General features: G+C 45.5%; 1 protein-coding gene across 1 annotated transcript in view; it reads right to left on the reverse strand.

Annotated features, from left to right (window-relative positions):
• Nucleotides 1–6074: 6074 nt before the first annotated feature.
• Nucleotides 6075–26809, reverse strand: part of LOC144821250 (EF-hand calcium-binding domain-containing protein 6-like) — a 403952-nt gene continuing 383217 nt past the window's right edge. Inside the window, exons 16-18 of the mRNA XM_078678029.1 lie at nt 24810–24982; nt 13524–13662; nt 6075–9350 (exon numbers count right to left, since the gene is read on the reverse strand). Of these exons, the coding sequence (XP_078534155.1) occupies nt 9093–9350; nt 13524–13662; nt 24810–24982 (570 nt within the window). The 3' untranslated portion in view covers nt 6075–9092. The remainder of the gene's footprint in view (nt 9351–13523; nt 13663–24809; nt 24983–26809) is intronic.

Raw genomic sequence — 26809 nt, forward strand, 5'->3', positions numbered from 1 at the left:
TTACGGCTCTGCCACAGTTGTACTGAGAAAGGTAACATACATTGTTCTGTGAATACATTATTTGTGATAGTAACAACAACAGGGGTAATTGTGAGATGCTCACACGAAGGATGAGGAAGATAAATACGCTCTTGTCCTAGCATACATGCAATAGGATTTATCTTTTTTTTGTCTTCCCCTACCAGAAATGTGAGCATGCAGTTTGCAGAGGATTAGGAAAGAGGCACAAGTTACTACTTGTGTAACGATATATCTGTAAGAGACATTAGTTAGAGATAGATTCCTTACCTTAGAATATCCCCAGGTGTCAGACTGGATCTGGAAAGTTTTGCTTAGCTGTACCCTTGCGCGTCAGTAGGTGGTGTCCTGCGGCTCCGCGTGCGTCGTCACCGCCGAGATGATGTCACAAAGGGTACTTAGGCGCTCCCCATGCGCGCTGACGTCAGTTCTATAAGTGACTTTCCGCGCCAGGAATGCAGAGCCATGCAAGATACTGACCATTGGTGCATAAAACTAGGGCCCTAAAAGGGGATGACCTTAACCCTAGTAATCAGTTCGCAGAACGGGGAGGATGGGCGGGGCGGTAAGGAATCTATCACTAACTAATGTCTCTTTCAGATATATCGTTACACAAGTAGTAACTTGTGCATCTGAAAGAGACACGTTAGTGATAGATTCCCTGCCTTAGAATAGATACCCCGGCAATACCAACCCCGGTGGTGGGTCTGCGAACAAAATGACACCAGGAAGTCACGGAGAACAGAACAGCCAAAGAAGCTGTCTCTCCTGACTTGACTGTCAAGGCAGTAGTGCTTTGTAAACGTGTGCAGCGAGGCCCACGTAGCTGCCTGACAAATGTCCTGCAAGGGAACACCGCGTCCCAAGGCAGTAGTGACTACAGTTGCCCTGGTCGAATGGGCACGCAGCCCCAGAGGAGGCTCCTTCTTGGCCAAGGAGTAACATGCTTTGATGCACAGAATGACCCACCGGGAAATGGTCTTTTTGTGCACAGCCCGATCTTTTTAGGCGTCCACGTAGCCAACAAAGAGCTGATCATCCACCCGGAACTGTTGTGTACGCTGCAGATAGAAAGCATCCGCACGTTTTGGGTCCAGACGGTGGAGCCTCTTCTCTTCCCTGGAAGGATGCGGAGACAGAAAGAAGGTGGGCAAAGTGATGGTCTGCCCGATGTGGAAGGGCGTGACAACCTTTGGCAAGAAAGAAGGACGGGTCCTTTAAACCACCTTGTCCGGATGAACAGAAAGGAAAGGAGGTTTAGAAGAAAGAGCCTGGAGCTCACTCACTCTTCTGGCAGAGGTGATAGCTACCAGGAAATCCGACTTTAGAGTAAGAAGACATAAAGGACAGTTATGAAGAGGCTCAAAGGGAGCACAAATCAGAAAAGTCAAGACAAGATTGAAGTCCCATTGAGGCATTATGAAAGGCACAGGAGGAAACGTGTGTGTAATGCCTTTGAGAAAGCGGTTAACAACCGAAGACTTAAAAAGAGAAGGCTGATCAGGAAACCTCAGGAAGGCAGAAATGGCAGGAAGATAGCCTTTGATAGTGCCCAGAGCAGAGCCCTGCTGGGCCAAAAATAGGAGAAACAGAAGAACCTCAGAAAGAGGGGCCAAAAGGGGATCCACGGCCTTTGCTGTGCACCATGCCACAAATTTGTTCCATCGGCAGGCGTATACCATTTTAGTGGAGGGACGCCTGGCTGCCAGAAGGTGGAGGCTGGACAGGTTCGGGTGGAGGACCGCCCCCTGCTGCTGTGACAGAAGATCCTCCCGAAGAGGCAGACGGATCGGGGGATCGATGCTCATACCGAGTAGCTCGGGATACCATACTCTTTGAGCCCAGTCCGGAGCCACAAGAATAACTTGGGCCTGGTCGCGCCTATTCTTCTTCAGCACTCTGGGCAGAAGTGGTATAGGCAGAAAAGCGTACAGGCGACCACAGATCCACTTGAGATGAAAAGCGTCGCCGAGAGAGTGCCGCTTTGGAAATTCCAATGCGCAGAACTGATGACATTGCGCGTTCTCTTCGGTGGCGAATAGATCTAACCAAGGCTCTCCCCACTGCAGAAAGAGACCTTGCGCAATGTCCGAGTTCAGATGCCATATGTGATCCATCAAGCACCGGCGGCTGAGTTCGTCCGCCCTGGCGTTCAGAGAACTTGCCAGGTGTTGAACCAACAAGGTAATGCCTTGACGTTCCAGCCATGTCCAGAGGTGCAAAGCCTTCTGACATAGGGTCCAGGACCCCGCCCTGTTTGTTGCCACATGATGGTGGTGTTGTCCGTGAACACCTGCACTACACTTCCCCGGACAGAGGGAAGGAATGCCTTCAGGGCAAGTCAGATCACCCGCAGCTCCAGAAGGTTGATATGGAGCCGGGACTCCGTCGGAGACTAGAGGCCTCTGATCTCCGCCTCTCCCAAGTGGCCTCCCCATCCCAGGAGGGACGCATCCATCACCATTGTGTGCTCCAGTTGGGGAAGGGAGAGGGATCTGCCATTGACCCAATCACGATTCATGAGCCACCACTGCAGTTGTCGTGCAGTGCCCTCTGAGATCAGGACATGATCGGACAGGTTGCCCTGATGTTGTGCCCGCTGGAACTTCAGGTCCCACTGCAGAGCCCTCATATGCCATCTGGCATATCGCACTAGCAGGATGCAGGAGGCCATCAGGCCCAGGAGCTGGAGGTCATCCTGACTGAAACCCGGGATAGGGGCTGAAAGATCAGAATCATAGCCCGAATATCCTGGACTCGCTGCTCGGGAGGATAAACCTGAAATTGCGTCGAATCCAGAACTGCTCCGATGATTGGGAACTTCTGAGAGGGACTCAGTTGCGACTTGAGAACCCCAGCAAATGCAAGAGGTCGGCTGTAGTCTGAAGGTGGTTGACGACTGCCTGGGGCGAGCCCGCCTTCAACAACCGCCTTCAACAACCAGTTGTCAAGGTACGGGAAGACTGCCACCCCTGACCTGCGTAGATTAGCTGCGACCACCACCATCACTTTCGTAAACACCCGAGGGGCGCTGGTAAGGCCTAAGGGGAGCAGGGCATACTGAAAATGCTCCCGGCCTACTGTGAACCGCAGGTAACGCTCTGTGGGCCAGCAGGACGGGGATGTGAAAATATGCGTCCTGCAAGTCCAACGCTACCGTCCAGTCTCCAGGGTCTAGAGCAGTCAAGACCCGAGCCGGGGTGAGCATCTTGAACTTCTACTTCCGGAGGAAGCGATTCACGTCCCGGAGGTCCAAGATGGGACGCAGACCCCCTTTGTCCTTCTTGGGGACCAGAAAGTAGTGGGAATAGCAACCACTCCCTACTTCTGGCCCAGGAATGCACTCAATGGCCCCCTTGGCCTAGAGGGCTGCAACTTCCTGTTGGAGAAGAGCCAAATGATCCTTCGACATGTGGTGGCACCGAGGTGACATGGCTGGGGGTGGGGACGGAAAGGGAGTAACCCTTGCAGATTATCTGCAGCACCCATTTGTCTGACGTAATCTCGTGCCAGTGAGGGAGGTGGTGGCGGATCCTTCCACCCACCGGCGTGGGGTAATCCCTGAAGCTCAGATTAAGAGGGTTTAGAGGCGGAAGCAGCGGGGGTGGAAGTGGATGGACCCGCACGTTGGTTCCCCGCCCCGCCCTTGCGGAAACCGTGACCGCAGCCTTGCTGTGGCTGGTTTTGCCCAGGCCTGGTGGAAGAGCGCGCCTGGGCACCTCAACCCTGGTTATGAAAGGAACGAAAACCAGGAGTGGCCGGGGCCTTAGTAGAAAGACCCAGGGACTTGGCCGTAGCCCATGAGCTTTAAAGCTCTCCAGTGCATTGTCAACCTTGTCGCCAAACAGGCGGGTGCCATCAAAGGTCATGTCCATGAGCGAACTCTGGACATCGGGCGAGAACCCGGACGAACGCAACCAGGCATGAAGCCGCAATGCCACGGTCATAGAGATCACCCTGCCCAGGGAGTCAGCGGTGTCTAACACACACCAGATGGCAAACTTAGCCGCATCTTTGCCCCCAGCAATCGCCTGAGAAAGTGTAGCCTGCACCTCCTCAGGACAGTGAGACAACACCTGAGCAATGGCGTCCCACACCGCGTGGGAGTAGCGGCCCAACAAGCAGGTGGTGTTCACCGACTGCAGCCCAAGGCTGGCCGAGGAGAACAACCGCTTCCCAAACTGATCCAGCCTTTTAGAATCCTTATCTGGCGGGGCCATGGGAAAGGCACTCTGCGACATAGAGGCCAAAATGACCAGGCTCCCAGGCGTAGGGTGAGTGGTCAAGAAAGCGGGGTCACCGGTCGGTGGTGTCTGATGACGTGTTTATCCACCGGGGCCCCCTTGGGCGACCTTGACCAAGTGCCCAAGAAGACCTCTGTAAGGGCGTCAATAAAGGGAAGCAGTGGCTCTGCCGAAGTAGACGCTGTTTGGAGCACCTCTGTGAGGAGGTTGGTCTTGAGGGCCACCGTGGGGAGGTCAAGATTGAGGGCCTCAGCAGCCCGACGGAGGACCATCATATAGGATGCACCCTCCTCCATAGTAGGCAGGGGAGAGGCAAACCAATGGTCAGAAGAGACATCGAGATCGCCTGCATCCTCCAAGTTGTCCACCCAATCGAGTTCGGAGTCACATTGCTGAGCAAGCAGGTCCTCGGACCCTTCCCAGTTGGGATCTGCCACGGGTGTAAAGGGGGCCGGTCGCGGCGGCAGAGCCGGAGATGGGAAGAACGGCGTTGGAAACAGTGCTGTGAACGGCGCCGGCCGGAGCCGGACTGGCGCCGGCTCCCAATGCGGATCCCAGGCCAGAACAAAATGGTCAGGGAACCGTAGCAAGTGTGGGATAAACGGCACCCAGTGCTCAGCCGGGGGTGGAGCCGAGGTCGGGCCGGGGCTGGAGCCGAGGGTGGCGCCGGGGCTGGAGCCAAGGGTGGCGCCGGAGCTGGCAATGCTGCACCTCGTGGTGCCGGGGCCGGAGCCATCGGTGCAGGATCCTGTGGCGCCGGGGCTGGAGCTGATGGCAGAGCCGCCGGGCCAGCAGGATCTGGACACTGGTCCGCTGGGCCTGAAGGAACGCCGGCTGGAGCCGAAGGCCTGTAACGGCGGTCCAAAGCAGCAAGGAATTCTTGCATCCGTTCAGGAGTCGCCGATGGACCCGGGTATGGCGGGTAGACCGCGGGACTCTCGGGCCCAGAGAAGTCGCTGGGGCGAGGCACCTGTCCCCCTCGTCCGCCTCCGAGGAGCGACGGGGGACGACGCTTATTTGACCTACTTTTATGGGGACGCTAACTGGAGTCCGAAGGCGAAGTCTTGGAGTCCAAGGTGCGACGTCATCGGTCCAGTGAGCGGTCCCAGGAATGGCCCCTAGACCGGGAGCGACGACGCGGCGAATGCTGGACCTCCAGCAACTTCCGCCGCCGCTCCCGGAAGGCCTTGGGGGCCATCGCACGGCAGTCACGGTAGACCAGGAGTCATGGTCGGCCTCCAGGCAGTAGAGGTAAACATCTGGGGGGCCGCTACCAACATTTTTCAGCGACAGCTCCCACAGGACTTAAAGCCGGGCATCCCTACGCGCACCAAGAGAAAAGTGGGGAGACAAAAGTCTCAAAATAGTGGTCAAAAAGAGACTAAGGTACGTGCTCAATCCGGATCTGCGCTTCCTGGCGCGGAAAAAGAAAGAACTGACGTCAGCGCGCATGGGTGGCGCCTAAGTACTCTCCGTGACGTCATCTCAGCGCTGATGACGCCAGTGACGGACGCAGAGCCACAGGACGCCACCCACTGACGAGCAAGGGTACTGCTAAACAAAACGCCTGGGGATATTCTAAGGTAAGGAATCTATCACTAACATGTCTCTTTCAGATATTATATATTTTCATAGAGTGGAGACACTGTACTTAAAGCCTAAATAAAATGTTTGAAACAAATCTGCTTTTCAATATCATTCTGATTGTACATGCACGGTGCATTGTGAGATTTTGGCTAGCAAGCAATTCCAAAATGTTGTGCGAATGAAATGCTGTGCCAAAAGCGGAACAAACTTAGAAATAGGCAGATGGATTCGTATGCAACTTACTTTATTGATTTGTTAATCAGTTGGATCATTGGGTGTAATACAAGTGTGTTTTCAGATATAAAGAATTAGACACATACAAATTAATGAGTGCCAGCCAAGTACTCAGTACAAAAATACCAGCATAATATGTAGAACAACCTGAAATATGAAGCCATGTACATTAGTCGGTCAATGTTTGATTAAAGCAAAGTGTTTGTGTGTGTCTGTGCGGCGAAGGTTGAGAGAGAAACTTTTTTATAAGTCATTGAATTGTTTATTTCAGTGTTCCAGAAAACTGCCCTTGAAACATATGCTTCATACACAAAAGGACCCAGGAATGGATTCAAGTAATCTGTTAATTTGGTGTAATGCATATGAAGAAAAACGAGAACCTAAGGCTATTGCAAGTACTTAATGAAGACTTTTTAACATTAAGCCTGAACACTCATACTCTATTCATTCAAAGTATATAAATGCTATATTCACTGAAGGGTGAGTGTGTGAGTTATCATGTAAATCGAAAATTCTAGGAAATATACATCTTTTGGAGGGTGGGGGTTAGAATCAAACAGGTCCAGTGTGCAACTATAAAATCACATTACTACAGAGACTGTATCACCTGCATCAGTCTCCATGGACAGTGGCAGGGGAGGGCGTACATTAAGCCCACTGGCTCATCTGGCCTAAAAGACTCCAACACATGTTGCTGGCTCTCAGACTGCAGTGACCTGGCACAGAGATGGCTAAACAGCTTTGCGTCTACACATAGAAACCTATGGCATTATCAGGAAAGTGCAGCTTCTGTATTAGAGCACTGCTGATCATGTTTCATCTTACGAGTGGTAAAATGCCTTGAAGCGAGTAATTAAAGGTAGGCGAAAGAGCAATAGGCCTAAAGGGACTTTCTGCAAAGGGGATGCAGACTTAAAAAATGAGATTCTACCATCTCTCTTTCTCGTATTTCTTTTTTAGCTCTCACTCAACCATATTCCTCACACGTCCCTGCAACATAGGGTTTAAATCACATGGATTTTACTATGAGTAGGTGTGACTCTAGTAGCAATCCTGGCTTACTCCTGGAATGCCTGGAGTCTCACCCTCTCCCCCCATGATCAGAAGCTTGTTTGTTTATCTTATAGGTTTTTCTTAACTATATGTTTCATAAACTTTTACGTATTTGTATTCTACCAACCAGAAACCCAATTCACAAAAAATGCAAACGTATATTAGGCGCTTTACACCTCTGCTTGATCGGAGGTGTACAAACTTTTCTAGGAGTACGGCTCTAATGCTGCACCGGCCACAGTGAAATAATATTGAGTCCACAATATCGGCCACCACTATCCTGTCAAGGTAAGGAAATAAAATTACCAATGTACTATTCTTACTCAACGTACCTTGACTATAAGTAGATATAGAGTTAAATTAGTGGATCCATAGTTGTCTGTCTGTACTTGTCTTGACGATACAGTGGTAGTAGATTCTGGGGAGTCAACTTTGTTGCAGGTTGATATTATGACATCCAATCAACTACCATATTCCCTGCATAACACAAATGCTTGAAAACAGACACTGCATATTTTACTATACTGGAAATAGACTGTGTGTTTGAGTGGAACTCTAACTATTTTTAATCATAACAATTATTTTTGTATTAAGACATACAATAAAATACAGAGATGTGTTATGTAACTTCGTTCTTATTTCAATAGCATTTTTGGTTAAAAAAACAAACTAACATTGCCCTGAGATGGACATTTATGGAAAGTGAAAGTAAAATAGGTAACAAATGGACTATTGACACGATCTTTCATAATTTCATGTTCCTGAATTCAGATTGTACAAAGCAAATACAAAATAGTAATATTATTTTTATAAATAACTTACACCCAGTTTTACTTTAAAAACATGGGGGCATATTATCAAGGAGATGCGATAATTTTCACAAATCGCGCTAAGCGCAATTTACTTTATCGCTGGATTGCATCGCCCTGTTAGCGACGTATTTTCAACGTTTTTCTAACAGGCAATGTAATTCCAGTGATAGAGGCCGATTATCAGGAATAGCGCTTGAAATCCTGCGATGATTTCACAGCGCTAAGGAGAGGCTTTCTGGTAGGGGATTGTGGACCTAACCTGGCAATCCACCTCCCATTATCAGTATGCCTAAGTCAATTTAAAAGCAGGTGTTACATTCCTGCGATAACCGTGGTTAGCGCAGTTATTTTTATCGCTTCGCGGGTCTGCTGCATGGCTTGTAAATATTGTGAAGCTGTGTTAGCGAGGATTCCCATGTTGTTGTGCTCAGGAATGCCTACTTTGCATGTCATTAGCGATATTGATCGATTACATGCAAAGTCGCAAGGAAACACGGGTTAACGCTTGTTAGCGTGTCTTTGTAAATATGGTGATAAAAAATTCGCCACTTTTTTGGCGATATTTGCCGAAAAAGCGGCGATGTTTCCTTTGATAATATGCCCCATTGTATTTTGAATGTTAGATAAAACTATTTGATGATTTTAGGTCAAAGATACAAACTCCAGTAAAGTGTAAGGCACAGTGTGTCATATTTACGCAATATTTTCCAAGGAGGAGAGCAGTCCTTGGTCCGTAATGATCAGGATGGAGTCAGAGGGCCAGAGGCGAAACTGTAACTCAGCAGGCTAAGAGCCAATAAGAATGCAGCACTTTGGTAGCATACAGGTGTCTGATTTACAATTAGTGTTCTTACACATTTGGTTAAGGAAAGGAGTGAGTTGGAGAAGAGTACAACATTGTTTTTTTAGTAAACAAGGGTGTGCATATACAACAAATCGATGTGTTGTGTTAGGGCGACTTTGTACAATTATTTGTTTCCAGATGTTAGGGTTGCACCTATAGGTATATCAAGGATGTCTGATGCCTGACCCAGGCCCTCTTGTTGGGAAGGGTGAACATGTAGGAAGGAGGGCACGTGCTGCATATATCCATTTCCTTTACATTCTAGGTTTGATGGGGGGATGTCCATGGATCTTGGCCGTGTTACACCCCAAGCTCACTTGATTTACTCATGGCAGACGTGCGTCCTTTCAAGCCAGAGTCTTCCAGAAAGGTTCTGTAATTTATTCGCCCTTCCATATTTTGGTCATACTTGGACATGAGTTGGTAAACTTCATTTTCGTCCAGAGTGAGGTTACACAGCTTGAGAACAGACTTGAAGTCTGGCAAGGAGAGGTAACCGCTGCCATCTGCATCCAGCTTCTTGCAGGCGCGACGGAGAGTCTTCCATTCACTGGGCAACTAGGAGTTAAATTGAAAAGTTTACATATTAGTTTTATCAAATATTAAAGTTCAATGCAGCTTTGGGTACAAAACAAGATTTATGTTCTTGCAAACTGTAAGACAATCTGTTGGGGGAATCTATGCAGGCAAAAAGGGTTGCCGAAAAATGGAGTGCATCGCTGCAGACTCTGATATATGCATTTTTCAAATTTAGCATTCGTAAGTAAGAAAGATATGCTTATTATTGTACGTCTTGGAGTTTTGTTCCTGCATACGTTATTTCTTAGTGGCTATTGATGGCCTCTTTCTAAGATTTGGGAAGAGAGATCCAGGAATCCCACTCACACATCCCTCAGATTCACACAGGGCCAGGCCTTCCATTCACAGGGAGACCCAGGCCTGACCTTCAGAGCAAGTCCTCACACTCAGTCAGGCCTGCCACTCACACAGAGAAGCAGATCTCACATTCAGAGCACAAAGAGGACATCACTCACACGAGAAACAAGCCTACCACTCACCCAGATATCCAGACCTCGCGCTCACACAGACAGCTATGCATTCGAATTATAAAGCAGTAAGCCCTGACTTACCATGGCATATTTACAAAGAAGTGACGGAGTGCAACGTTAGCCTTCTTGGCTTAACACCGCGCTCTGCCATTCTGAAACACAGGGCTGCACCGTATTTTCAAACAATACGATACAGCCCTGAGTTTCCCCCTGTCCTGGAGCTAATTTTAGCTGCCTAGTGCCAAAGCAGGCACCCTTGCACAATTGTTAGGGGGAATTATCTATGTGTAGGAATGAGTCCCTTCTTGCACATAAACAATCTTAAATGGCGATGTGTAACTTCTGTGTACTGCTTTGTGCAGCACAAATAGAAGTTGCATCTTGTCATTTTTAAAATGATTGTTTATGTGCAGGAAGGGAAACCTTCCTGCACATAAAAAAACATGCATTGTGTGTTGCTGTTTCTATATGTGATGCACAATGCAGCACACACAGAATCAGCAAAAATGAGGCGAAATAAAGCATTTTTCCTTGCTTCGCCATGATAAGACTAGATTTTGTTGGTCTTAATTTTGGCGCTGCCTCCTATTTACACCACCCTTGTAAATAGGTGGCAGCGTCAAAATTAATGGGCGTTGCGGTGGAACGCTCACCGCAGCACCCATTGCCCACCCCTTTCACGCTAAGTATAGTGTGAAAGGGTGCCTTATTTACAAGGCGGCATTAAGCCATGTTAAGTGGCTTAACGCCGCCATGTGTATCGCCAGTGGAACGTCAACAAAAGTGTAGTTTCTGTGGTGCTATGGGCTTTTAAATATGCCATACACTGTTAGATCTCACTCTCATATGAGAAGACATGCCTCGTGTACAGAGCATAGTCTAACACACAGCACACCCAGGGCCGGACTGGCCGTGGTGGGCACCGGGCAATCCACCGGTGCGCCACACGGGTGATGGGCCGGTTTGGGGCCCCTGGGGGCCGTTTTTGTTACTGGGCCGTTTCGGCCCTGTAACAAAATTGGCCGAAAACCGGCCCTGGTAAAGAGCTCGGCGGCACCCACAACCCCCCCGGGGGGGATGGGGGGCCGGCCGAGCACTTTGCCAGGGCCGGTTTTGGTTCCCAGTCCGGCTCTGCGCACACCAAGCGCCACACTGTATATCTACGCCCCCTATTGTACTCCCTTAGGAGGGCCAAAGTTACGATATTCAACTATGCAGACGATTTGCAGTTGATTTTCCCGTTAAACACCAAGGATGCTGTGGTTGAATTTCAAAACACTATGTCCCACATTTTAAAATGGATGAACTGCAGTCATCTGAAGCTTAACCCAGGCAAGACCGAATTGGTCTTGCCGGGACTGAGCGCCCACAGCTGGAACCCCAGCTTCTGGCCTTCCTGTATGGGAACTCCTCCATCTAAGTCATGTTCGGTCAAGAGTCTGGGAATACACATTAGCGAAGACCTCTCCCTTAAAAAACAAGTCGGAGCAGTTGTCTCAGCTACTTTCTTCCAGCTGAAGAAAATCAAGAAAATTGCCAGCTTCTTTTCCCCGGCCGCTCTCACTCAGATAGTCATCTCCCTGGTTCTGTCCAGACTTGACTTCTCCAACAGTCTTTACCTTGGCATTCAAGCTGGAGAGCTCAAACGCCTTCAGCTGGTTCAGAATCAGGCTGCCAGACTCCTCCTGAACCTCTCAAAGAGGCAGTCTGTAAGATCTGGCCTGAAACAGCTACACTGGCTGCCTGTGGAGCAGCGTGTGGCGTTTAAAACAGGGTGCATTGTATTCAAATCTCTGCACGACTCTGGCCCCCTCTTCATCAGAGACATGTTTAAGAGATATACTCCCTCACGTAATCTCCGTTCTATTCATAAATTGCTTCTGACTGTTCCATCCTACAAGAGGAAGCGTCTTGGAGGCAGCTGCTTTGACCTTCTGGCAGCTGGTTTTTGGAACTCCCTTCCCCTCCATTTGAAACTGAATGACAACATCCTCAGTTTTAGACATTCCTTGAAAACCTGGCTCTTCACTCAGGCGCACGGTTGAGCTGCTCCCCCTCCCCTGTGACCCTGCGCTTGCTCCTTCCTACAGCGCCATGAAGCCCCCGGGCGTACGAGCGCTTACAAATACCTATTAACATTAACATTAACATTAACACACTCACACTTAGAACCAAGGCTCACATTCACACAGAGGGCTAGGCAACTGTTACACACAAAGAGCAAAGCTAGAGTTTTAGAGGAAGTCAGACCCCAGACCTCAGAGTCAAACCTCAGAGAACCAGTGGTGGCTGCTTAGGATCAGGAGTGGCAGGGCAGGGTTGAAAAAATAAAACACTTTCCAGGTTATGGCTGCCGGAAGCAGGAAGCTCCCAGGCTCCTCTAAGTCAATCATGATGCTGCTGTCAGAAGCATTACAGCAGCGTCATGATTGGTCCGAGCAGCCTGTTTGGTCACTGAGGAAGTGCACGGGAGCCTTAGGACAGTTCTCCACCAGGCTTTGCAACACTGCCGGGTGCAGAAACGCTAAGTGCGCATGATGGTTTGGTCGGCATACCACTCCTCCTCCTGTGAACCAGCCCAGCCAAGCCAAGCCCCAACCTGGCTCCATGCAGAAAAATAAAATGATAATAACAATGTGCTATTGTCATTTTATTTTTTCTTGTTACTCTGCCTTAGCGAAGGGGCCGCCAATGCAGAGAACATGGGTTCACCAGAAATACCCAATAATTAACACTTTTACGGACAATTAACTAGTAGAATAAATGGGAGGAAATTTCCAAAATTAGGCAAAAAAAACTTGACCTGCATAAATGAGATGTGTCACTGTTTAAGGCATTATTGTTGCCCCATCCTCACCAAAAGGTAGACTAATTAGGCACACAAGGAATTAACTACATGCAGATGGAAGTAAGGACATTGCCTGGACTAAATTACTCACTGTCCAAAGAAGCCAGGCCTCCACCCATTAAACAAACGGGAACTACTCCTATAGGGCCTTTGGTAGCTAATAAGAACCCCTTTGTTCGCTATTGCAGCAATAGAACAATGCTACCCTACGCCTGACGTGGGAGCTACTAAAAATCTTTACTTCGGTTGCAGTGCAACGGTGTACACCTATACTAGCAGTAACTAAGCGCAATATGAGGCACAGATTTAGGCATTAGCCAAAAGCGGGTGGACCAAGGCACCAATAGACACACAGAGATGACAGAAGATTCCACCTCCAAGCCAATGACAAGCGAATGAGAGCAGCTCAGCTGGGAGCGTGAATATAAAATATGCTCTGCAGATGTTCCCACAAATGTCATTGACAACTTCTATCTACCTGCAGCTCCCAGATCGGTGCACCGTGGTTAGAGCATGACTTCGAGATCTGGAGTTTCACCTACACCTACCATATAGGTAGAATGACTACACCTACCTATCATCCATTCACTGTGAAAAGGATGCCCAGGAACCCTGTGTGAATCACAGTGCTCTGCAGTCTCTTCAGGGGTATGAGGCGCTATAAAATTTCTCCAATACAATAACTGCTAAATTTAAAAAAATGTGTTTTCTGTACTATTTTAGGTTAATCTGTTAAAAACACTTTTAAGAGCCCACACACTGCCCCTGTTCTCAATGAATCCATACTCGGAAATGCAGAAGTTCCAAAGGGTTCTTCTGTGCGCACCCTCATACCTTCTTCTGCAGTCTAGCGCTCAGAGCCCCGAGCCCTGCCTCTTTCTGTGTTTCATGCATTGCGGCAGTCATGTGCTTGGCGTTCTTCCACATCTGTCGACGTAAGGCAAAGGGCTTCAGAAATTCCATGTAGGACACACTGGAAAGGAAGGAGGTAATTATTTCATCTTGGTCAGTCATGGGTATATTCAATAAATTATATCTAATATTACATACAAAAACACATTTCCATTGTACCACTTGATCACACAAATTAAACCAAAAGACCAAGTGGGTCTCTACCCAAAACGAGCATCCACTATATTACTTTGATGCTTTACAGGTGTTATTTACAATTTAAAAATACATTTTAAAAAGTTGTAGTTCGTTTAAAAACCACACACTCACCAGTGACATGCACAGCAAGGACACTAGGGGCCTCGTGCAAGCAAGAAAGGAGCCTAGAGTGTATCATTCCGGAGCTCATGTGCTAACTCAGAGAAATTCTGAGTTCGAAGTATCCACTTTAGATAGAGCAGTCCCATAAAAACAGGTGCACAGCTGCGCCCTGGGTGAGCGCATGCCTTCTTGATAGCCCCCAAAACTGCACATCTGCCTTAGTAGCAGTATCCATTGCTCCAAACACATAGCCACATTCATATGCAAGGTAAAGATAAAAGTTTTTTTTGTGAGAAATTCAACAGACGGTTTCAACTTTTTGATTTTATCTACATGTACGCGCAAAACTGAATATGCAAAAGTGGAGTGGGTAAGTGTTTGACAACCTTCATATGTGCACTTGTAAAGTGCCACAGAGTATGCCCGTGGTAACAATGAAGGCCAACCCGATACGGGGAACACCTTTACAACGCAACTTTTACATCGCACTACCATTACAACGCAGTCATTACATCGCAACATCCTTTAAATCGCATGCCATTACAACGCAACCATTACATCCCATGTCACTACAACACATACCATTACAACGCATGTCATTACAACGCAGTCATTACAACGCATACCATTACAAAGCATAGTACCCTTACACTATCGAACACTTACCCTACTGTTGCACTCACTGGAGTTAGAATAGTAATTTTTACCCCTACACTATCCAATACTTTCCCAACTGTTGCACCCCATGGAGTTAGAATAGTAATTTTACTTACCATAAATGCAATGTAACTGTATGTGTTGTAATGGTATGCATTGTAAAGGTAGTATAAGATGTAATGGAATGCGTTGTAAAGGTAGTTTCTTAAAATGCGATGTTGTGTCATGCGATGTAATGGAATGCGTTGTAAAGGATGGTGCAATGTAAAAAAATGCATTGTAAAGGCATGCGTTGTAAAAGTATGCGTTGTAACGACATACAACCACCCGAGACTGCTCGGGACTTAACCCCGTTCACACACAATGTCTCTGTCGTGACTCAGAAACGGGCACAGAGGGAAAAGTGTGAGAACCCATGGAGATCAGCGACTGTGAAGGATTAAAGGGTCTATAGCAAGAACCGTAGAGAATGGAGCAGGGACCAGACACAGCGCGCAGGCAGCAGAGCGGAACCAGGGTTGATTTGGTTTATTCCAGGACATGGGACGGTGTGATCCAGCAGCTAAATGGAGGTTATGTTGTGTTTTTATGAATTATTAAAAAAATAGCGGACTACCACTGATTAGTCCAAATTGTTCAAAACAAAATCAACACCATACCAAATATACTATTTAGATTATAGTACCTTCTGTTATTTCATGGCACTGCTGCTTGATCTGTGCCGCTCTGGGAGTGTCATCATCCATGTGTGTTGTTTGTTGAGTAAAGGTAGTAGATTTTGTTCAATAATTACCTTATAATTGGTCTGTGTGGGTTAGTTTGATCTCGGTAAAGATCTTTTTAGTGTCTTATGTGTATGAGTGGATGTGCCAGAGGACTTTGCAGTTTTTTCTTGGGTTGGGTGGTTGGTTGGCCGTTGATCAGTCAGTGCAAACTGTTTTCTGTGTATGCATATTGTATAACTCTATTGTAATGTTTGCATTGGTCAAACAAAGGTTTCACAAAACAGCAAATTTACTATTGGGCATCTATGAAATATACAATGTGTTCACCTGCATTAAATTACCACTGCAACTGCACTGTCAGAGGGTCACTGTGCTCATCTCTAAACTCTGCTTATATTGAGCCAGCCTATAACAACCAGAAGTCGTTATCCCCAACTTATTTTATATTACTAATATATCATATTATATCATACATAAAGTACCCCCATCTTATATTATGAAAATATTGAAATTCACAGAAGAAATCCGTGACCATGAAGAGGAACGAGGCTGAAAGTCATAGAAATGCGAGGTGACTTGCAACATGGGATACTTTATTCCTTATAAAATGTGGTCCCCCCATCACCTTTCTGACAAACCACTTAACTCCTTGCTTAAAAGTTGCAGTTTCATGAATACATGAATGAACGAATGAGTGAGTGACCGAAAGAATGAATGAATGAATTTCTAACATGCTCAGCTATTTGTGCAGGTCTAGTGCCGGGACACTTTTCAGACAAACTCATTGGCCAGCCTACAAAAGAAGAGAGAAGAAGTGGGATTTGGGAGATTTTCGGAATATCGATTCTTGAGAAACAGCCCAAAAGGATAGCGTAAGCGGATTCTATGCTTTGCTGGTGAGAACCGATAAAGAGCCTATGAAAGAGATAAGTTGTTTGTAAACATGAAGAATAAAAGTAGAATCTCTAGTGCAAAATTAGACACGCGAAAAAGCAGTTAGAAATCGATTATAAAATATATTAGAATCAGTTTAATACAAAGTAGGAGTAAAAAACGCAATAGCTCAGAATGTGTAGAAGCATGCAGATAGAACCTATCTTTCTTATAATTCCCTAAAGCGTGCAAAAAAATGAACATGCTGCTATACATATTGCCTTTGTGACCTGTATGTGTTCTAATGTTTCTAATGTTAGAACAATTGGGGATGTAGTATTCTTTTAAATTTGTGTTTCACTCATGCAATGTATCCATGCATAGATTATGTCTTTTTCGATGCAGAACTCTAATTTAAACCTGGAAGATCTTTGTGTATTGGCCATCCAGAGATGGCTCGTAGTTCTTAACTAATGTTTAGGAAAAAAATCACCTGTTCCATGGAAACATCACCGACCCTGTTGCTAACTCTTCATATGGCGAAGTGGCCTAGTTCGAGATGAAGGTAGGTTTATTCTGAAGATATTTAGTATTTGAATTAAATAAAAAAAATCTTGGTTTAACATAAAAACTACTGAAGAATAAAAAGGAGGCCACCAGGAACTGGCAAGCGATGCATGAAATATACATTTTTAATAACAGAGGATGTCGCCACTCGCCTCTCCGTGCTGAGAAGTCAACCAACGCGATGGCAGAGACGTAGCATCCCTTCCCAGCCCCTGAGAGGTAAGGGAGGGAGCGTGTGACGCAGGAAACAATCGCTGGCTGGGCAGACAAAGGGCAGATCAGTAATCCAGCAAGGTCTCCGGGCGTCTGATCCATAATGCCATGAAAGCCACTCTCCGGCTGCTGGGGGAGGGGCGACGAGGAAAGGGGTTTGACATGTTTCCTGTTCTTCCAAAACCGAAGGCGTTGGCTTTGCTTCGGAATGAAACAAGTACATAAAAGTGTCTGAGAGACAAGGAACAGAATTTCAAAAAGCTAGCCTATGCCTCACAAAATGCACTAAGTCAGCGGGGCAAGAGTGTAGGAAAGCTTTACCAACTTCAGCAGGGGTCAGAATAACTTGTTTTGTATTGCCCTGTAGTGTGATATGCAGGTAACGAGATAAAAACTGAAGATAATAAATATTAGAGGAAAAAAGATACATAACAAAGATATGGGGGTCGCTCCAAGGGGTGCCAAAGTGGAACAAAAAGAAAAAGAAATTATGTCAATGACAAAAATAATTAAGAGGCTAATGGAGTGAGAGAATATGAAAGAGAAAGAAAAATATGACTGCAAATAAGGAAAAATGGTCAGAAAGAAAGGAAACACGGCTGATTGACGGTACAATTGAAAAAAGGAAGGAAAGGAAGGTGTTAAGGAGGGAAGAGACAAGAAAAAGAAAGGGTGAAAGAACGAGTCAAATAGAGGGAAAGAGATCAGGAGAAAGAAAGAAGCATGGCAGAAAGGAAAGAAAGTAACAACACACTTATGAAGGAAAAATAGAAGGAAAGCAGGAAAGCAAAATTAAATATTGAAGAAGAAATCTGAAACAGAGGACTAAGAGACAGAGGAAAAAAGAAGGCAATTAAAGGAAGGAAAGAAGAAGAAAAAAGAATTAAAGCAGGAAAGGTATAACGGAACGAAGGGGGAAGGAAAGGCAGGAAGATGGTAAGTAAGGAATAAAAACAATGAATGAGGAAATAAGTGAAAGAAGCAAGGAGACGAAGGAGCACAGGAAATGAAATAGAGAACGGAAAAAAGGTAGCAAGAAGGAGAGACGGAAGGAAAGAATAATGGACAGAAAGATAGCAAGATGGAACGAAGGTCTTAAAAGAGACTGGTAAGAATACTATGAAGTAGAAAAGAAAGAAAGAAAGGTAAAAAGATAGAAGGAATAAGTAAAAAACAGTGAGAAATAGAGATAGAAAATATTAATGAAGAATAAAAGGAAAGAAAGACAATAAAACAAAGTATAGCGTAATTGTACAGTGGCAAGGAAGAAAGAAGGAAAGACTGTAAAAGCATCATTTTTCACTAGTTCCTGCCCGGGAAAGGGCGGAATAATTAGCAAAGGCCTGTATAGAAATGGTCAGGGTCTCCCACTTCGCTCGCATGTTTATTGTCATGTGTTCAAACTGAGGGGCATTTTATTTTTCTGCCTACTCCCTTGCAGTCGGGGTACTGATGTGGCCGAGAAGTCGCTGGGTGAGCATGGCAGATGAGATTAATCTGGAGGCCTTGAATGGAGGCATCCTGGGGATGTTTCCTTGCACACTCTGGTGATCACTGGCCTGGTCAAACACTTTTATGGTGGATACTATCTGGCACATGCATCAATATTGCATTTTGCGATTCCTTAATTGCGAAAAATAAGGAATCGCAATTAAGGAATTGCAAACTGCAATGCATCAAGAAATTGCTAAAAAAATAGCGATTTCTTAAAATTCCTTAATTGCGATTCTCTAATTGAGAATCGCAATTAAGGAATACCTCCCCATCCATTCCTATGGGCCTAGAGGCCCTTAGGAATGAATGGAAAGACATTTTTAATTTGCAATTGACCATTAGGAATTCGCAAATTAAGAATGCAATTTCAAGGGTGCAGGGGTGTCCAAAGGACACCCTGTTGCACCCCTGAAACCTGCTTAGAAGTACATTTTGCACACTCACATGCCCCAAGTGCATGTGTGTGTGTAAAATGGAACTTTGAAAAATGCCCTTTGGTGCATTTTTCAAAGTTTTCGCAAATTACCATGAAGGTCAACTTCATAGTAATTTGCTCCCCTTATTTGCGAATTTGCAAATTTTAAAAGTTTGATGCATTGCATTTAAGGAATCTCAATTTGAGATTCCTTAAAAGGGGGCCGCAATTTAAGAAATCGCAATTATGCGATTTCTTAAATGGCGAAAATTACAAACATGTTAATGCATTCCAAAAATGGAAATTGCATTCGCAAACAGCTGAATTTTGCGATTCACACCATTTGCGAATGCAATTTCCTTTGATGCATGTGCCCATTAGTTCTTTTGCTGCCACTGCCAGTATTTTCCAAATCCTGCTCTACTTTTGTATTTCTGTATGTTTATAATGTCTTGAAGTGTTCTGAAGTGGTCGAAGGAGAAATGCCTGCCCTCGAAAAGTTTAAAAAAACAAGCATTGACAAAGTCTTGGCTTTTGCGCCTACTGGTCTTTGCCAGTTGCTTTTCCAGGTGCCATATAGTTTCGGGACGGTGTACAGCATCATCAAAATAAAAAATGTCAAAAAAAGGTGCAACGGTGTCATTCCGCTACCACAAGAATGTATTTGCACACAGGTGAGGCCGACATCGCTCGCGGGTGGGAGGGCGGGCGGTCACACTGGGGTGGGGGGGACAGGAGGGGTCACACGGGGGAGAGGAAATGTGCATAGTAAAAAAAATATATGAATAACTTACCTTCCCGCCGGGTCCTGTGGCGCTACTCTCCTGGAACCCAAGGAACAGGAAGCAGGCCCCACTGACCAATCACAACATTGCAATGTAGGGTTGTGATTGGTAAGCACCCAGTGTTTTGATTGGTCTGACCGTTCTGGTTGGACGCTCAGCCAGGGAATGGGGGCCTGGGCATGTTATCCACGCAGGCTGTAATGCATGGAGAACGGGGAAAGTGCGCATGACTGGTTTGGGTGGCCTGAGAGAGCCGACCAAACAGACATTGTGCAATTTGGAGTGGGCAAACCACTCCCCTCCTGCCCTGCCCCGTGAGTAGAGTAGCCTAGCCCACCTGCCTGCCTGTAAAGAGGCAGGAAACAAAAAATGCTAATATTTGAAGGTTATTAACATTTTATGTTTCTACTTCTCACACTGCTTGAAAGCAGTAGGGCAACATTCCTCCGCCATAGCGGAGGTGCCGCTCCTGTTCACACGCCAGCAGAATGATGCGTGTGTACCATCAGTTACATTTTTTATTTACCAATTAATGATGGCGGATGCCACTTGTGTCGGTAAATACAAAATTAAGATTTTTTTTAGCGTGAAAGCGACAATTTCAAAAGACCACAGGTATCTAGGGGTAATGGTGGAGCTGGTGGGGGATGAAGGCTAAAAGCAGCACACGAAGGGCACCAAGAGGAGCAAAAACGAGAGCGATCACAGAAGCACACTGACCCGAGACACACAACGCACAGGGTGAGGGAGAGAAGTACACAGATGAGAGACAGCAGCGCTAGGGGAGAAAGGCACACAGATGAGACAGCAACATGGAGAGTAAAGGGGAGAGAAGCACACAAAGGAGACAGCTGAAAAACACATTCACTTGTGAAATGCTTAAGCACCAATGCTCTAAAAATGGGAGTGCATTAGAGGAGTCTTTGACGATATACTGCAGGGAGTACTTGGTTGGAAGACTTTTGAGTTGCAGTGTGGCTTGTGTGGCAGGTGTACTAGTGGTGTGCCTGAGTTTGCTCTAGTACTCTCTACGGGTGCAACGCAAAATGATGGAGTCCCCAATGCAGAAAGAGGTGTAGTGAACCTCTGGGTCTCCCATGTCTCACTGACATTCATAGGCCTTGGAAGATTGGGGGCACCCCTGTCGGGTGGGGCCTCCTGCACGGCAGGGGCTGCAGGGGCTGCAGGGGCCTCTGTTACGCCCCTGAAGTACTTGCTTAATACCCACTGATGCTCAAATTCTGTGCTCTCCTCATCAATGGAAGTGTCAGTGGATAGGAGACAGCTTCTTTTGGGTGGTCACCACCACATTCGAGGACGGTCTTACTCCTGCCCTCCGAACACAAGAACTTTTAGCATACGGTTCTGTTTAGCCTCAGTGCCCAGAAACCTGAGACTGTCTGTACATTTTATTTTTTTTAAACTCTACAATATCCTTATGTGCTAAAAGCATATTACACCAAAACACATTCCTAAACCCCTCTCAATAGAAGTGATGACATCTGTAGGTCATGCAAGTCACAGAACAATGTCTGACAAAGGGCTGCAGCCATGTCTAGAGTGATTTATGTCAGGCATGTGTATTCAATTTCAATACATGCTTTTCATTAATCTTTTTAGAAGTCTAGGCACTAATTCACTGGTGGGTAGAGTGCCTGAAATATGGACCTTGTAAGGGGGTAGTGGTACTGGTAAGAAAGACTGTAATGCTTCGCTAAAAAGAAAAGGAATCATGAAAAAATGCTTTTTAGACTAATTTGAAGGAACTCCAGTTAGTTAGGGGGAAAAGAACCAGAAATATCCCATGCACCCATGGAAATGGCAACATTTGTGATAAGGTAATTGATCAGTCTGCACCACTTAGAACATTTGATTTTTTTCTGTGTATTGTTAATTTCGAACTCATACAGAGCCTCTATTAAGTTGCACTTAGATTCAGTGTACATATCATCTCAGTGCAGCCAACCTGATTCACAGACTCTTCTTCAGAAGAGTTGTGTATCTATGCAACGTAGATACGCATCAGTGGCTATCATACCACGGTAGTGATTGATCAACCTACAACTATTGGAAATTGGACCACGTCAAATAACGTCTTGATCTTTATATGGATCACTCATTCAACATACAGATCAGATGATAGATTTCTACTTCTGCTCAGATCAATCTATCTACAAGGCGACAACCGATCTACTTATCTTCCAGTCGCCTCAGACTGATAAATGCCCTGAAGAAGTCCTATGTTATAGGAAGAAACGCATTGGCTGTTGCTTATTTTGAAAGAAAAAATAAAGAAGAAAAGTGTCTTGTTCCGCGCTTCACTGAGCTATGATTATTTGTATGGACATGCTCTTTTCATAGTGGTGCAGATCTGATCTAGTGTTTATTTAATTACCCCTTTAGATGTGGGGGTGCTCTTGGACAGGGAGCACATTTGGAAGTCTGCAAACAAGATATTTCAATACTCTGATTTTATTGGTGACTTTTTGTGATTGGTGCCGCAAGTGTTTGTGTTTGGTCCAGTGTCCATTTTTTCCTAGCCAAGAACAAGGTGCGGTTATGTCCACATATGAGGGGCGGGTGGAGACTGCCACCAACCAGCAGCAATCCTGAAAATGTCAGCTAGAGCTTATACAATGCAGCATGGAGATGAAGGGAATCACTCAACCCCCTATGAGGGGGTCTACAAAACCAACATACTGCAGCCAATAAGAGGCAAGTGTAATAAAGCTGAAAATTATTTTGCCCATTTGATAAGGAACCAAGGGATATTATGAAATAACTTAAATGATTAAAAGCCTTCTCTTTATATGGTTTTCTTGTTCCTGTGCCTTTTCATTTGATTGGTTGAGAGATACCTTATTAATAATATTACAAATATTTCTCCTTAGCATCCAGAACACTTTTAAAGCATAATTTTACACAAGAAAAGAAGTGTTTTTCTTTATTGCATTATGTTAGTGTTTTCCTGCTTCATTTCACTTTTAGCAGCATCAGGTACCCCATTCCTCTTTAAACTACATACATGCAGTAATACATATTATCAAAACCAAAGGGGATGATGGACGGAGTGTTAAACATTGCAAGCACTCACCCCCGGTCAACTGATCTGGGTTTAATCCATCATCATTCTTTAGCTCACTCCGCCACCCATGTTCAGACATGGCCATATGCAAATCAGTCTGACCCTGTGCCTCATGGGAACAGACCAGCCCGAACTGCCAAGCCAAGTCTTCCCTGGACTGGAAACAAGCATCCTGGGATCAGTTTCGGGTTCATAACCCTCATCAGCCAAGCTACCTTAAATCCAGTGGCCAAGTGAGGAAGGGACCAAGTCAGGGCATACCCTGCCAACTTAGGGCGAAATTAGCAAAACCAAAGGGGATGATGGATGGAGTGTTGAACATTGCAAGCACTCACCCCCAGACAACTGATCTTGGTTTAATCCATCATCATTCTTTAGCTCACTCCACCACCCCAAGTTCAGACATGCCCATATGCAAATCAGTCTGACCCCGTGCCCCTGGGAACAGTTCAGCCCGAACTGCCAAGCCAAGTCTTCGCTGGACCGGAAACAAGCATCCTGGGACCGGTTTCGGGTTCATAACCCTCATCAGCCAGGATATCTTGAATCCAGTGGCCAAGTGAGCAAGGGACCCACATCTGGGCATACCCTGTCAATTTAGGGCAAAATTAGCAAACCAAAAGGGATGATGGACTGAGTGTTTAAAACCAGATCAGTTGGCTGGGGGTGAGTGCTTGCAATGTTCAACACTCCGTCCATCATCCCCTTTGGTTTTGCTAAGTTCACCCTAAGTTGGCAGGATATGCCCAGACGTGGGTCCCTTGCTCACTTTGCCACTAGATTCAAGATAGCCTGGCTGATGAGGGTTATGAACCCGAAACCGGTCCCAGGATGCTTGTTTCCAGTCAGGGAAGACATGGCTTGGCAGTTCGGGCTGGACTATTCCCATGAGGCACAGGGTCAGACTGATTTGCATATGGCCATGGCTGAACTGGGGTGTCGGACTGGGCTAAAGAATGATGATGGATTAAACCCAGATCAGTTGACTGGGGTGAGTGCTTGTAATGTTCAACAATCCGTCCATCATCCACTTTGGTTTTGCTAAGTAACACATATTATGCCATAAACTTAGCTCTGTAGTTAAATAGTTTCATTTTTAAATGCCTTAAATCTACTATCTTCATGCCTGACCTCTCCTCAGCTCCAAACGAAGCTCTGATGCAACTACCAACTGGTGGCAACACTGTTGGGTGCAAAATAAGCTTCTTTCCAAAGCTAGCTAAATGCAAAATGTCTCCTATATCTTTACCGACTGAGCATGGTGTTCGTAGAGAAGTGCAAACCTATACACCATGCATTTCTAAAATTCTAATACCCAGACAAATCCAGGGAGGACATTTCTTGCCTGCTCACCAATCCCGTGTGCCTTTTCTCTTCCTATGTGTCGCTCAGTCTCATGTGGGTTTTACTGTTGTGGGTTGATGTTAGGTGTTGTATAATATTCTATGCATGTATACATGTAGTAGTCACATTGAGATAGCAGGAGAACACTGTTATGTTATGTCATATTATTTGCATTTAATTAGCTCAATATATGCAAAGTTTCTTGGTACTGCAAAAATAACATCACACGCAAAGATACACGCTTACAATTCAGTAAGTGAACCTTTCCTGAGTATGGGTAGAGACCAGCAACATGGGTCCTAAAAGATAAAACAACATTTAACTTTAAACCATAAACGGAGCAAGAAGGAAAAGATCCAGCTTATCAAACAGAAATGTTCTGAGCAACTTCCAAAACTTAAGGAAGCAAATGGCCTGCACACGGTACACGTGGAAGCAGATTTCATCCTTCAGGCCTCACTGCTGGCACTGCCCTGTCTCCAGAGCTTCTTCCTAGAGCTGATTTAAAAAAAGAAATAGTTCTAGGCTAGATATGACGTTTGTAATTAAGTGACACTATGATCAGTATTATATACTGCTTTTAAAATCTGCCTTCATTGTTTTATAGAACAAAAGAACACTGAAGTGAAAAAGATGAAGGCTGTAGATTTTCGGAGTCAGCTCACCTGGCACGGTGCATTCATTAAGGTGTGCCCCTGCATGCACTTTCACTTTCACTTATTATAAACACACCCTTCAAGTTCGACTTACCGTCCATCTCTATTAGTTTCAAACTTCTTGGCAAGCATCTCGCATTCGTATTCGTTTAACTGCACGCAGAGCTCTGTCAGGATGTCACCAAACTCCTCCTTGCTGACAAACCCGGTGTGGAAGGGATCCAGCTCCTCGAACTCCTTCCAGAGGTCCTCAAGCAGGTATTCCACCTAGGATGTGAAGTGCACAACAAAGGGTTATCCGTGGTTGAACTGGAAACCCTAGAGTATGAATTCATTCAGAGCCTTCCATACAAGGGGGTAGGGTAAAAGAGTAGAAACATTATTCTTTGTTAATGGATTATTATTATTTTTTATTTCGACAGCATATTTTGTGCAATGGTATTTGACCCCGGTATTATAATTAGCATTAATTAACACTTTGCATAAGATATAAAATACAATAAAAAGGTCAAGCGCATTGGAATTCGTGGCCTGAAATGAAACTATTAGGAAAGTTATTGGGTAAGGTGTGCAGAGGCCTGGGTCTGCTGTAGTTTGTTTACCTGTAGGTTATCCTCAGAGTTTACTGTGCAGAGTCTCGTGGTATCGCGGACTGTGCCTGGGGCCGGCAGCCTTGGTCTATGTCCCACTCCCATCCCATCGTGTAAAGTATGGAGACCAAGGGATCTCCTGTGGAGGCGGCTCACACGGGGACATGTTCAAGTATTTTCTGGCTAGGCATCATGTCCTGGACCGGGCTTTAGTCTTTAGCTCAATCCATTAAGGTTGTATTTAGCCAGCATGTCTTTTTTTAGGTAGTTTGTTTTACTTTTAGCCTCTACCATGCCCTGCTTTTTCTTCCGGGGCATTTTGGGTTCAATTCCTGCCTTGAGATATCTGATGGAGCATTGCGTGTCTTCCAATTGTAAGGAAATGCTTCCGGGTAGTTTTGTCAGTTGTTTCATTCTCCCTTAATAATTTTTACCTTTGATATTTTTTGTCTTTTCTTCATCCTTTTAGGTACTGCGAGGATTATTCAGTCATCTCTAATTCCTAGCTTTGCCTCTACTGTGGGCTCTTTTTTGCAAATGTTAGGGTGGGCTGGTTTATTTTTCTGCTACAATGAGCCCTGCACCATTTGTGCCTACAAAAGTTGACGAGTATATGCGAGAGTAAATTGTGCCTTAGCCCAGTGCTGAAAATTAAAAATATCCTGGGATTCAATTAATTGGGGCAAAGAGGCAGGGCATAAATGAGAAGTCCCTAGAGGTGGAGTAATAATGAGCTGCGAAGTCTGATAGTGAACATACAAATGTTTTTTTTAAAAAACATTTCCTCCAAAGAATTGGTAACAAGGAAAAATAAGACAGCAAATTTATTCTGCCGTACTTAATTTGTCACAAACAGAGCACCTTTTAAAATATCTTACAGGGTTATGGAACCTGCTGCAGAGAGCTTTGTGGCAAAGCAAGTTCCAGGGCATTATAGCTGTAATATAACACTCAGTGGTTAATACGCCAGCTGGAGAGATCAGTGTTCAATCTGAGCAAAGGCTTGATTCATCCTAAATTAAAGGAGAGGTTTAATGCTCTTGCTGAGAAGTACAGTGTACAACATGCAGGTTACAGATTTGGATTTTATGGAGATAGCTCATTGGTTTACCTCTTTTATTACAGTGATCTGCATGTCGTCTGCAGACAATAAGTTAAAACTCTTTATAATATAGCTGAGCGAGATTAATGAGATCTGAGCTGGCACCAGCGGTCTGCAAGGAGACGGCCAGGCATATGTTTAGATTAGTTCTGTTTTTCTCAACCTTTCATTATTCAAAGATTACTAAAAAGGGTTCCTCTTGGTATTAATAAACACTTAGGGGCGGAGTACACTCTTGTTAGGGAAGCCTTCCATATGACCCCCGATCTGGAGGGCTTTCCTTGCGAGTTGTGCTCTGCGAGTCCGAGCGACCGAGTACGATGCACCCGTCTGGTGTCGGACTTGGTTCGCTTGGACTCCCATTGAACTCTATGGAGCCTGTATACTGAACGCGTACACAGA

Source organism: Lissotriton helveticus, chromosome 2_2, assembly GCF_964261635.1.
Source record: "Lissotriton helveticus chromosome 2_2, aLisHel1.1, whole genome shotgun sequence".
NCBI classification, from domain to species: Eukaryota; Metazoa; Chordata; class Amphibia; order Caudata; family Salamandridae; genus Lissotriton; species Lissotriton helveticus.